Below are 13,710 nucleotides of genomic sequence, written 5' to 3' on the forward strand. Positions count from 1 at the left end.
TGTTGTAGTCTAAACATAGCACACATGTAACATGCTTTCTTTTTTTTTTTTAAATAAGCCTATTTTTTATGTGACTGCACAATTCAGAAGAACCAAATATGAGCTCTTTGTACACTCTGTGCAATTCCAAACAGATCGGTTCCACGCCCATCATCCAAACGGGATAATTTTTACTTTGAAACGTCTGTATCGTCACGTCATTAATACTTGTTTGACCTTAGGAGCACCTCTGCAACTGCACTGGGCTCTACCTCTGCAGATGGTCAACAGCTTCTTGCACACAAGTTACAATGCGGTTTGTAGTCCATTTCTTGATGTTAGTCAACGAAAACGTCCTCGGTGTTCCTCAAGCATATGGTCAATCTATTGTAACGTTCTTCTGCATGCCATACATATGTTTTATATTGAATTCATCGTCAAACTCTCTGATCGCTAACATGTTGTTTCAAAGTTAAATTAGATGTGTGCTCTCCCATCTCCACATCTCCTCCCCCAAGCGTCCTTGAGCACGACACTGAACAGTGGGTTGTGAATGAGTGAATGTAACTAACAGAGTACAGTGCTTAGGGGGCTCAAGAAGTAGAAAAGTGGAAATCCATTTACCATATTGTAATTAATTTTTCTTATTTATATATTTTTTCTTTCCAAGAAAAAGTGCCAGGGTATAGTGGGGTTCTGGTCCCCTCACTTCCCCCTGTGATATCCGCCTCTGTTGACAGTAATCTAAATAAGCGCATTGACTTTAATGGTGTGTGTGTGTGTGTGTGTGTGTGTGTGTGTGTGTGTGTGTGTGTGTGTGTGTGTGTGTGTGTGTGTGTGTGTGTGTGTGTGTGTGTGTGTGTGTGTGTGTGTGTGTGTGTGTGTGCTGCAGTCCGCTCCCTGCCGTATAGTTGAGTAAACTCCGTGAACGTTAGCGGGCGCAGCGGCACAGCCAGCCACCGAGCAGGAGTGGATTAATACGCCGCGTGTGTGTGTGTGTGTGTGTGCAGAGCCGCTCGGAAAAGAAACCAAAAAAGAAGAAAGAAAGAAAGAAAGAAAGAAACAAGACTGTAGAACCAAGTGAGAAACCCCTGCAAGGTCCGCTGCTCCTCCAGCCAGCTCTCAGAGGGAAAACGGCTCCCGGTTCGGTGTATTGTGTGTCGGTGCAGGAGGACTCGGCGGGAATGGCTTCATCTCCGTGCGGCAACACGAACTTTGATTCCGGGCTGGAAATCAAAACCCGATCGGTGGAGCAGACCCTTATCCCCTTAGTTTCGCAGGTGAGTACCCCAGCGATTGTTTAAACGAGCTCTCCTTTAGCTCCGGGCACTTTTCTTTCTTCTTCTTCTTCTTTTTTTTTTAAAGCGCAGTTTGAAGCCGTGTCGGGGCTTGTTTACCTTGTTTGTGTGCGTGTTTTAGTCTCGTGCAGCATTTTACCCCACGTGTTAAAAATGTACGCAGATGTGACATTGTTACTGTCATGTTGGTGTTACACACAGTCGTTCCAGCTGAGTACGATCATTAAGCCGAGGAACCCTGGGAAGCGGAGGCGATCCAAACTTTATACAACCACAGTAATAAAGACTTACGACACATTTGTGTTGTTGTTGTTGTTGTTGTTGTTGTTTGTAATGGAACATAATTACATAACAACTAATGCTTGAATACGGGAAAGTAAAAGCTATAACCGATGACTATTAACTATCAACTAGTCCTGATTTTAATTGCAGACTTTGTTTTTTCTTAAACGAATTCTCTTGAAAGCAGAAGTCATACAAGTTTTCACAGTTGTATTCTGTTTTGGGGGTGTTTTTTTCATTGTGACTCCAACTTCTCTAATTGGGCCACTTTAAGGCACGTGTTTTGTTTTTCAATAAACAGTAGACGTTGAAAGACCCACTTAAACCCCACTGCACTCTCTCAACAACTCTCCCATAGCACACTCCAAACAGTAGTCCCTGCTCAAAAAGCATGGAGTTCAGGTCGATGAGTTAATTACTTATTTTATCTTAAAGTGCAACAAAGTGGCTTGTGTCCTCCTTGCTGCATTATATGTCATTTTGGGAAGGTTGAGTGAGACCCACATCAGCTTATCACACATGCATGTTGATTAATAATGTGACACTACTTAAAAGTAAAATAGGCTTAAATCTGTGTTTAGCATGTATTTACACTTGCCATACTATGAGTGTAAGTCCAGTCACATATTGTTTATTTATTGACTATATCAGAGTACAGATCTTTTTAAATGTCATATTTCTGTATGAAAGCAGTGGTTAATTTGTTCAAAAAGAGAGAATGTCCTTGTTTGAATTAAATTGCAGCAAATTGAGTACAAAAGGTCCAATTTCTCTCTGTGGTATTGCCACATGGTGGTCAATGTGGTTTACTATTAAACTTGTTTTTTGTCTGAATAGAATGAGATTATATTCTCCAATATCAATTAAAATGGCATTTTTTTGTCTTGAAATAAACTGAATATTTTCCTCGATTATCATTTGTTTGTCATTAGGGGGTGATGGTAGGTCCAGAAACAGGTTTATTTTATGGTGCTTCTGCTTTGCCACTGCTACATCTTTCAAAGAATAGGGGATGACAACTCCTTTCATAAATGATCACTTCCCCTTCATTTGTACACAATTGTGTTTCAAACATATATTTCCGCATGTCCCATCTTCTTAAATTAGCACAAACAAACAAGATAGGAGATCAAGAATGCTGTCGACTTTCTCTTACCTAACTTTTTGACAAAATGCCTTTACTACCAGCTATATATGGCTCCTTAATTAAAATCATTTGCAACAGAAGACTTACTAGAAGATGGATTGATTGGGAAAAAAAAACAACAAAGGTTTTTCTTGGCAGAAGGTTGTAAATATCTTGTTGTCTTCAGTGAAAGTGAAAGGCAGCTTAAAGCTGCTGCACTCTTCAACTCTACTGCAGACTGAAAACAGCAGTCCCTCTTCTCAACACTAAGGTCAAGTCAATAAATTAATCATTTTATTGTATATCCCAACCAAGTTCCCTTGTAAGAATTTGTCCTCAAACTTTTGTGGGGAACTTGTAGAAACAATAAATGAACGATTTTATATAGCTTCTGCATTTTCCACTGCAGAATGGGTAATGAATGAATGGGGAAGTGACCACTCCTCTCATAAATGGTAGTATTCCCTTCAGGTGGAAACCTGTAAATGTCTCGTCGCTTTCAGTTGAAACCAAAGGCATCTCATGGTTGGATTGAATGAGTGTGGTTAATATCCTCATTGGGGGGGCCCTGTGGCGCTTTGTGCCCCCCCCCCCGAGTACCCCGACTGCCCGCTTCCTCCCTGTCATCACACTGGCTCATTCTAAACATGTAAGGCCATCCTGTACTGAATGGATATGGGTAAGTTATCAACACATGATAGCAGTGTGTGCTTTCTGCTTTCTTACATTGGCAATCAGTCATTCATAAGTACATCCAAGTAAAAGGTTTTTAGGAGTTTGCGCATATGGTATGAGACATGAAGGGATATGGCCAGATAAAGTTTGTCCTGTGATGCAAGCAGCAGTTTGTTTACAAATGGTTGTACTTAGGGCTTTTATAATGCTGTGGGAATGTGTTCAGTAAATCTGCTGTCGTTATCTTAATGGTATTTACTCTGCAGCAAACTTATAGTGCACTTCGGCCCGTTGTAAGAGCCTGGCTGTACTCCAGTGTATAGTGTAGGAGAATGTGCCGTTCACTCTCACGGCGTTCAGCATATCGCAGGCCGCTGTTGAATGGTGGGCCTCAAGGACAATGTTTCCTAATTTTCCTTTTTCTCAGTGTGAGGCATGTCCCCATAGCAACAGAGCCCTGCAATGCTGAAAGAAATCACATTTCCAAGGACTGTCAACTCCCTAGAACTTTTTTTCTCTTTTGTTGTTGCTGTGACGTCATCGATACATTACGCTCGGTCACTGTTGACTGCTACATTAGTTCCACCTGCTGTGTGTGTGATTTTCATGGTCCCATGCACTAGATTAGTGCAAATGCTCACGAAACATGCTTAAAATTGTGGCGGTTAGTCGATTTACAGAAAGAAAAAACCTTCTGCTGAACTGATGACTGAAGACTTGTCTTATCATCTATCAGACAGCACTATGGATTTTTTTTTTTTTTTTTACTTTTTACTTTATATGCACAACATATGGGTGCAAGGCTGCTCAGCCAATGACAAACTAGATGGAGGAATTCTGCCACATATATTTAAGCCACATAAAAATGTGACTTTTTGATCCTCAATGGATCTTCTTGTGCACAACATTGTGTTCCACACTTTTAGAGCAGTGTTGACTTGACAAACTTCCAATAAGGATCTACGGGTCTTCAATGAATGATTTTGTGGCAGGCAATCCTCCGTCAACAGTTTAAAAACAAATGCCTGTCCATCCTGATATCGTCTCTTCTAGCTGACACTGGGCTGAAGGCAGTGTACATCCTGGACCAGTGAGCACAGAAACGTACAATGAATATATCCACACATGCTCCGGGTGAATATGAACACTAATTGTGCATGTTGTTGTTGTAATACCTGTGTATGTTCGTAATTATATGTGGTGACTTTCTTGTTGTTTCGGCCTGGTCACTGCACCTTACACCACATGACACCTTGAACTGGGACCAGGGAAGACTGATGCTTAACTGAGCTGTAAAAATTTGATTTTCACCTTAATGTTTTTAAGATTAGGTTTGGTTAACAATTAGGTTGCTGAGGTGACATTTCTGAGAATCAATGCTGCCTTCCATTGGTTTCAATGCAATTATCCTCCTCGAAGCACCAAGCTTGTAGGCTTTATTGTAAAGCGTTGTACATATTTATGTATGTGTGGTTGCATTTGAATTGTGATGGTCGTGAGATATCGATCAAGGAGGAAATGAAAACCTGATGTTTGAGAAGGTATCATGTGGTGCCCTCTTCTTTTAGTGTGACTCTCGTCTCCTCTCCGCTCCTCCTTGCCTCGTCTTGCTCTGACGCTGATATCCTCGGGCCGTGGTTATCAGCTTCACTCCCACCACAGGGTGTAATTATAGGCCTGGGAGACTCCCTGGCTTGCACCACATACAGTAACTGGTTAGATAGATGAACACGGTCCCACCCACACTTTTTCTTTTCATGCTTGCATGTTCACCTGTCACATTCACCATATTCTTTGTGTGCGCGGTTTTTGCTCTGGCAGTAGATCTGAGTGTCAACTCAAACTCGATGTTATGTTATGCTGCTCTCATTTTTCTTTGCAATTTAGATATGTAAATGTGAGTCTTGTTTATGTGAAGTTCTACCTGGATATTATTGAGGTACTTTCTCCATTTTTGTCTATATTCTTTTGGCTTTTCTTCTAAAAAGTCTTTGTAAAGCAGAAGATGCCTCTCTGGTCGAGGAATATGCTAACGTGCTTTGCTTCACCTTTGCCGTCACGCTCATTCTTTGGGCCTCTGCGGGGCTAATGACTTGCTTTCGTGGTGGTCAGACATGTAATGGGTATCACATGGAGAGCTGGAAACTAAGCGAACATGTCTGCTGTTGTTTGTGTATCCTACCTGTGATGTGGTCTGTGGCCAGCTGGAAGGCAATTAGCAGTAATCTGGCTGCTTTTTCTTTCAGATCTGAGTTCTATTTCGAAGTGGTGATTAGTGAAATAACAGTTCTGTTCCTGGGCTTTTGTGAGGTGTGTTTCTTTGTTAAAATCCCAGCCGTCCAGTCTCGGTGCCAACATGGTGGTCCGCACCGCTGAGGTGTAAAGGTGTGGTTTTTGAGGCAGAATTGTGTGGGAACGAATAGTACGATGGGAATAAAATCCACCACTTTGATCAGATCAGTGCATGTTTAAACACTTGTGACACCTCGGCCTTGTGATTACAAAAGCTCACCCGTCTCCATCATTTTTCTTCAAGACCGAGCCAGGGAATTCTTTTTTTCAAAGATGTTCTGCTATAATTGGGCCTGGAAAATCCGTTCTCTGTCCAGGTTTGTTAGCATCGACTTTGTCATGCTTCCAGGGGTTCTGCGACGCTTGCAGTTCTACCGTCTGATGTGCTAAAAGGAGTGAGTGTAAAAAAAGCTTTTTTCATGTTCATTTTGCTCACTACAGGATTGAATGGTGTTTTTATAACCTATACAAAAGCTCAGTGGTAGCATTACTATTTTATACATAAATGCCGCATTAAAGAAAATGCTGGAAAAAATAACAAACTGGCCCAACACGCACTCCTGAACTAACGGTTTTGTAAGCACAGCTATCAATCAGTATTTCATCTTTCCCTCTGGAAATATTGGAAATGGAGTTTCATTGAGGTACGAGGCACTATTTCCTTCTTAATATGCCTGGTCCTGTGGTGGAGGCACATGACAAACGTCCAGGTAGTGAAGCTGTTTTTTTATATCCAGACAGAGAGGCATTACGGTTGCCATGAGCCCTAACAGATTTGCTTCCTCCACCCGAATGATGATAATGAAGACAAATGGGTCTCTGGCATGAAAGCAAAACCACACAAGGATTACATAGTTGTGCAAGAATGCATGCATGTACACATCCACAAAGCAAAACAAGCCCATCTTACTGAACAAAATACACTTTTGTTTTGTTCATTACTATTTCCCCGAAAAGTTTTGGGAATTCCTTTGTGTTTCCTCTGGCTTCGTATTTGCATCCATTCTGATGGAAACTCGATGAATCTGCGATGGTGGTGTGTTTTCACCTGTGTTTCAGTGTTGTAACATGTTTTCGGTGTTGGTCAGACCAACAGCTTGTGGGTCACCATTTTACCCGATTGGCCATTATCAAACCTTGAAGAATGGCCAGTGTGTTCGTAAACACTTAACAGGTAATCATCTGTCTGAACAGAGATTATCTTTCATCTCCTAAGGAGACGAGCAGAACATGTGGTTTGGTGTTTTGTTTCAGCAGATCCCTGCAAATGCATGAATCGCTGGGTATGAGGCCTGAACAATAGTCGATAGTAAACTCAGACAACAGCCTCATTTCACCCAGTTGAAATGCGATGTAATTCCACTCAACTCCTCCATGTTTTCTGGTAAAGAGGGTGCATTAGTCAGCTAACTTGGTCAATTTGAATGATTGAGATTCATGTTCTTGATTGTTCTGTGATTACACTCACTCTTCCAAAGCCTTTTAACTTGCACTCTTTTTACATCTCTCTCTCTCTCTCTCTCTCTCTCTCTCTCTCTCTAGCTATTGCTATGTGGGGACTCATTACAGATTGCTATTTTCATGACGATGCATGGACCTTTCTTCGGCTGGTATACTTACAAATGTTTGTTTTATTGTGTTTTGTATTGAGAGTGTGATTGGGCACGTGTGCCTGAAACCTCCAAATAACCCAGGCCTACAGAAAGTCGTCACCTTAATGGTGACAAAAGCTCTCAAACCCTCTGTAATATAAGTTGTTAAAGCTAAAACAGCTTTTAATTGTCTCAAAGAATATAGCAACGACAAGACTTATTTGCTGTCTCAGTGAGGCTATTAAGGTATTGATTTTACCTCCACACTACTATCAAAGAGTCGTAAATTGGCATTATCTGTATCCACATTGTCCCTGCTGTGTATTAAACAGGAAATGAAAGCATTCTCTTTAGAAACCTGTTCAGATTAGTTGGGTTAGGCAAGTTTTTATCATATCAAGCACTAACATTTCTGGATAAGCAGTGGGTTTAGATATATCTGCTTTTACTAGGCTTCTATCCAAACTAACCAGGACATATTATCTGTAAAACTATGTTCCTCTTTTGCTATTATTGTTTTGAATTTTATTTTCATCACACACCTAAAAACTATTGCTTTTTTAACATCAAGCACAGCATACATTTACTGTGTGTAAGATGTCATGTCTTGCAGAGGCTATTAAATGGCTCAAATTCTTGTTAAGTATGAAGTGGCTTTCTGGCCTTCTTTCAGACTGTATATACATTATATTTTTGGTTTATGATGATGAGAGTGATGAGACATCCCATAAGTGTGAGTACACAGGAGGAATTCTCTTATCAGTGGGGAAATGGTGCCTAATGTAGCGTGATGCTTTGTGCTGTCCAGCCTCACGTAGAGAACCCTGTGGAGTGAAACAGATGCATGAACACACGCCAGAAGTACAGACAAGGACATTCTTCCTCTCATTAATTACTTTTTAGTTGCACAGGGAGCCATCTGTGAACTCCAGGGAATAAGAACTGTAGTTTTACTGCCAGTCTTTGTGTGAAAGGTGTTTTCTGTTGATTTAAAAAAAAAAAAAAATGCAACATGATATGTGTGTGAATTAGGGCAGCACAATATATCCCAAATTTATTGTTATATTGATATTAACTTAAGATTGACTGAACTGTAACTCTTTCCAAATTAAGGAATTTTAAATATGAAATAATTAATTGTAGATGCACATGTGATTGGAAAAACAGCAAAAAGAGCAGTGTTATATGATAGAACAAACTTCCAAAGTAAAAATACATCAGCATTATCTACTCAAGTGTTTGTATTTATAGAGTTTCATACTGTCATCACAGTACTCAATAACATTACAGCATGTCACATGTCAACTGAATATCATGCAGTATTGCTTAGAAATGTATTTTCTTCTTTAAGTCCTGCTTCTCCTCTCAGCATTGAAAATAATTTGCAAAATCTAAACATGTACACAAACATAATGTGTCAATGTAGAATCTGTCAGGACAAAGGACGCCAAGGACAGCATTCCACTCACTGTGATCTTATCGGCATGTACTCTTTCATTTGCCTTGTCATGCATTGCCAGAGATATCACAAGGTCTATCTATATCATGTGCTGCCCAGACAACCCCAGGTAAACACATCACTATTTGGCAGGCAGCTGTTCATCTCCCATCAGTTTCCTGTTGTTTCCTTCTTGACTTAGGGATGATCCCAGTCTGGATGACTCATCATTGCACAGGACACTTATTAACACTGAGGGGTTAAAGACTCCACAAACCCCAGATTTCGTTGAAAGCTCTGGAATTATACAATTTAAAATGTTTCTCCAAGTGTTATGAAAACCTCTTCACTCATCATTTTATCTTGGACACTCAGCAGTCACAGCATCAGCTACACTTTTATACACTATTTGCTCGTTAGAATACAAATCCAGTCACATCCCATCAATCTAATGCTTCAAACTCATTGACATGGCCATTGTGAACTGCTGATGCTTCAAAATGGTGAAAGTTTTTTGTTTGTTTGTGCCAGACAGGCTAAGTAGAGAAGATTCCCAATTGATAACAGAAATGAGAGAAGAACAACTGGTTTGAGTGACAGAGAGGAAAGAGGAAGCAGAATAACCTCTCGTTTAGATTCAGGTTTGCAAAAGCGGGTCTATGAATATTACCTGGTCTAGTGTGTTATGGTTTTCTGTTATGACCTTTACATGGTGGGTTCACAACTGATTATTGAATAGTCATAATCCGAGCTCAGTTACTGAGCACATCTGTACCTGTATGTGCATATGTACCTGTCTTTGATGATTAAATGCGACAGGACAACAAATGTCACAAATCTCTCATGATTTCACACTGAACACAACTGAACATCCTGGATAGTAGTTTCTACAGTCATCGGATCTCAATAATGCAAATGATCCTTTGGGTGTGATGGAAAACATTTGTACCCTGGATCCAACAAGTCGGTCTCAACTGTGTGATCATCTAATTACAGAATCAAATCTTTGTGGAATGTTCCAGCACCTTCCAGCTATGAAGATTAAAGGCAGGGTTTTAGGCTCAAGGGTGTCATACCTGATATTGTTTGTCTATATCAAGCATGATGGACATACGAACTGTGGGCTATTGGTTGGTGAGAGGGTTCAGTCAGGCACACTGGATAACCTAGCAAATTGAAAAACATATTCACATACAAAATTATTTTCTGCAATGTTGCGATCAGATGTAATTTCTAATGTTCCCCAATATGCATGCTGAATCGCAATTTTAAATTGTTCAAATAAATTATGGAAAAAGTGCATTAAATGGGAACGTTTTCAGAGTGCCAATGTATTGTTTTTTGGGGGGGTGGGAAACTGAGGCAAACTTTTAGAAAAAGTGTCTATGTTACCATTTTACTGAGCAGGCCCACTTGAGATCAAGTTTAGCAGCATATAGCCTCTGAACTAAAATCGACACCTCTGGTTGACGTCATTCACCGACCACCCCTAAACTTTTATGATCCTCTCAAGGATAAACTCACTGCTCTCCTCACATCACAACATCAACATACCAAAGAAGAATCCAGCATTTGATAAGTTGAATTAAGTGAATTAAGCTGTAATGGGGAAAAAAAGCAAATGATTAGTAAATTAGAAAATTAACAATTACACGAGAAAACAAAGTTTACTTTTGGTAAATATGGCAGGGCTTTTCCTTTATTTGTTAAGTATTGTTAATCATGTAGAATCTTGCTGTGTAATTGTCTTAATATTTGAGGCCAATCAAAGTAGAAATGACTGACATTCCAAAGCCGTCCAAGTCATCATATTTGTTCTTCTCTTCCTCTCCAGCAGCATCATTGCTGACTGTACCGCAGAGGAATCCTTCAGTCTGGCTTGTATGTGTTAATTGCCTTCTTCGAGCGTCTTTGAACTTCTCCCCTCTCGATAATGAGTTCTTTTAAAGAGATGAGGTTTGACATGACAGAACAAAGGGAGTGTGAAGGACAGCAGGAACACAGAATACCAGGCATTTTACTTCTCTCTTCTAATACCGAAGAGTTTGAAATTTTGGAACAATTAGATTTGGTGCGTCACACCAACCTTCCTACTTTATTCTTATATACTGTATATTGGACACCATCAAGTGTTGCACAGGCATGAACGCAAATATTAACTTTGCATGGTCGTGCTACTTTCAGCTAGTGCAGCTTTGAGTAGTTACAGGGAGTACGTGTTGCATTGCTTCATTTTACGAGGTGACTTGAGGGTGTAAGGAAGTATCAGTATGTACGAGGCTGTAGCACCTTGTTTGTATGCCTTCCATCCTTCCTCTGTTGCTCTGCCCAATTTCCTGAATCTGTTTTCCTGTCACACACCTAACTCTCCAGCTCTCGCATTTTCTGTCTTCAGCCTTGTGCTGAGGTTCTTCCCACCTCTCTTCACTTAGTCCACTGTTTTCTCACTTTTAAGCTCAACCTCTCTGGAGAGTCCAGTGTCCCCATATCAACTTATTAATTATGCAGCCCACTGAAAACCTAGCCAGAGGCTACAACTATTGCACAGAGTCAGAAAAGCTCTGTTTTGCTATTCCTCTTTGGACCTGTCCCTTTTTCTGATGCACTGTAAACTGATACTTAATCCCCTGTGAGGCACCTATTCATAAAAATAAAAAAAACTGCAAAGGGGATAAATAGCCTGTAACCAATTGAGCTAGAATTAGCCTGCCCCTTTCTTTGACATAGAATAACTGAGAGAGATCAGGATGGTGGTTTTCTTATTTCTTTTGTGTGAGCATCATACATCTTCAGGGGGGATCCAGCAAAGTGTTAAAAAACACAATTGTAACAAGATAGCATCTCGAACATTGTGAAAAGACTCTGAGTCAAGAATAGGACACCATCATTTCAACTCGAAGCTGATAAAAATGCACAGAAGTAGAAGTCTGAATAAATCAGGTATTGCTCTACAAACTGTACAGGATAAACCCATATTTCACAGGTTGTTCTTAAATCCAGTACGCGGTGACAGAAACCAAACACAGCAGGGCAGACTGGCAAATCATAGTAAGCAATAAATTGGTGCAGCTTGCATAGTAATATATGAAGGCAGCTACTTTTGCTGGCTTAAAGCAGCGTATCGCGGCCACTGATCAACAAAATTGCAGATGTCTTCCTTTTTTTCCCCCAAGTCTAGTGATATATGTTTCTGATTGATTACTTCTAAAGCCCTGAAAGCTGTCTGTACTGATAGGGGAGTTCAAATCTTCATTCTGTTTCTGGATGCCTCTTACCGCAATTTGACAGTCGTTCTGGATGGGTGGTTGTACGTGTGCATCTAATGACACATACTCAGAATGGCAACACCTATAAATAAGTTAAAGTCAGCCTCATCCTATTAATACAGTTGTGGTTGTTACAGATATTCTGTTGGGCCAGTGAACAGCTAAACATGGCTTTTGAGGTGCAGATGGTTAAAATATATAATTTTCATTTAAATAAGGCAGTTATTTAATAGGTTAACATGTTTCTGTTGACCCTTATTTTTGTGTATACATGCTTGTGGATTAGTACATTGTGGTGCTAGTTAAAATATTGTATTTACTTTAAATAGTGCATTGACAGAAGTGTAACTCATAGTCATAGATATGTAGAGGAAATATGCTCTTTACACCTCTATAAATGTGTTAAAAAGATCCCATGTGTGTCACAGTGCAGGCCATTATGCAGTTAAGTGAGGAGGGGCTGCATTCCTTCGGGGGCTCATATTTCCAGCTCCTACAATGTGCATCGGTGTGTGCAGCGTCTGAAACTGTGTCTATGTATTCTTTATTGGGGCATCACAACCGGGGTGAAATGTCAAAGTCTCAAAGGGTGAGACCTTTATGCACTCCCATTCAGACTGGTATGCATGAGTTAGCGCTTCCCCCAGGGACCCGGCCTCGTTCACTCACCACTATCATCAGTGATTGATCCTACTCCCAACCCCTACTCCTGTGACACACTTCATTGATTTATTAATGTCATCATTCACATTTTATTGGCTGTTTCTTCTCATATATTAAACTTTATCTAAGATTTTGTTTCACTCTAGAGATAATTTGTGGCTTTGTGGTCATTTTCCTCACTTGACGTCTTACCTTTCTTTAACTTGGAGGACATTTCAGTCCTCGAAATCGAGAGGACTGCAGTACTGCTGCCAGCTTATCAGTTATTTTATCAATAAAAGACACTTCTTTTTATTTAATTTGTTCCTCGCAGAGGATGCAGAAACCAAATATGCTTTCTTAGCATTTGTATTCAACAAAAACAAGATATATTAAGGCCACAATAAGCCACCATCAGGTGTATTAGGTCAGCATCCTCCAAGCAACTAATGCAGTCAGTCCTTTTATTCTGCAGAACATGGTATCACTGAGAAAGGCTGTCACAGTGGGTTGGTTAAGCCACACTCGCACACTGTTTGCCGCACACTATTATTTGTCCATTACTTGTAATTACCCATCATGATGACTGATGGAATGTTTTCGTGGCTGAGTTGGCAAACAGTTGGGATTATCCTGTTGAGGACTTCATACAATTACTCAGTCATTAAACACGACTCGGTGTGAGGACAACCTTGGAGGGGCGGGGGCAGCTTGGCAGTGGCTTGGTCGTATTGTTCGTACTTCCAGGTTCGTCAGACAGATTGTTGTCATCCTGCTCGGTCGGATCTACGGAAAGTGACTCGAGAACAAATCTTTGAGCAGTTGCGGCTGCTTTCTGTCCTCTCCTGGGAGCGTCAATATATCCCCACACGGCGTTGTCCTGTGATTTGTTTCTCAAAGTACGGTGTTGACAAGGACAAATCGGAAGTTCAAAGTGTCTCAATCGTTTTGATTTCCTCCTATGTAGATGATTGATCTGGAGACGCATCAATGATCGGCTGCTTCGATTCCACAGTTCCACCTCTTTTCACTGCTACTCATCAATCTCACCAAGATAATTAGATAACAGGATAGAAGAATACAATAGAGTCTCATCGGGAGCTTAAGTATGCCCTTTTCA

The 13,710-nt window shown here is 40.5% G+C and overlaps 1 protein-coding gene across 1 annotated transcript in view; it reads left to right on the plus strand.

Moving 5' to 3' along the window:
• Positions 1-910: 910 nt before the first annotated feature.
• ctnnal1 (catenin (cadherin-associated protein), alpha-like 1) overlaps positions 911-13,710 on the plus strand; it is a 50,001-nt gene continuing 37,201 nt past the window's right edge. Inside the window, exon 1 of the mRNA XM_080516307.1 lies at positions 911-1,259. Within this exon, the coding sequence (XP_080372433.1) occupies positions 1,164-1,259 (96 nt within the window). The 5' untranslated portion in view covers positions 911-1,163. The remainder of the gene's footprint in view (positions 1,260-13,710) is intronic.

The sequence above is a fragment of the Blennius ocellaris genome (assembly GCF_963422515.1).
Source record: "Blennius ocellaris genome assembly, chromosome: 20".
NCBI lineage: Eukaryota > Metazoa > Chordata > Actinopteri > Blenniiformes > Blenniidae > Blennius > Blennius ocellaris.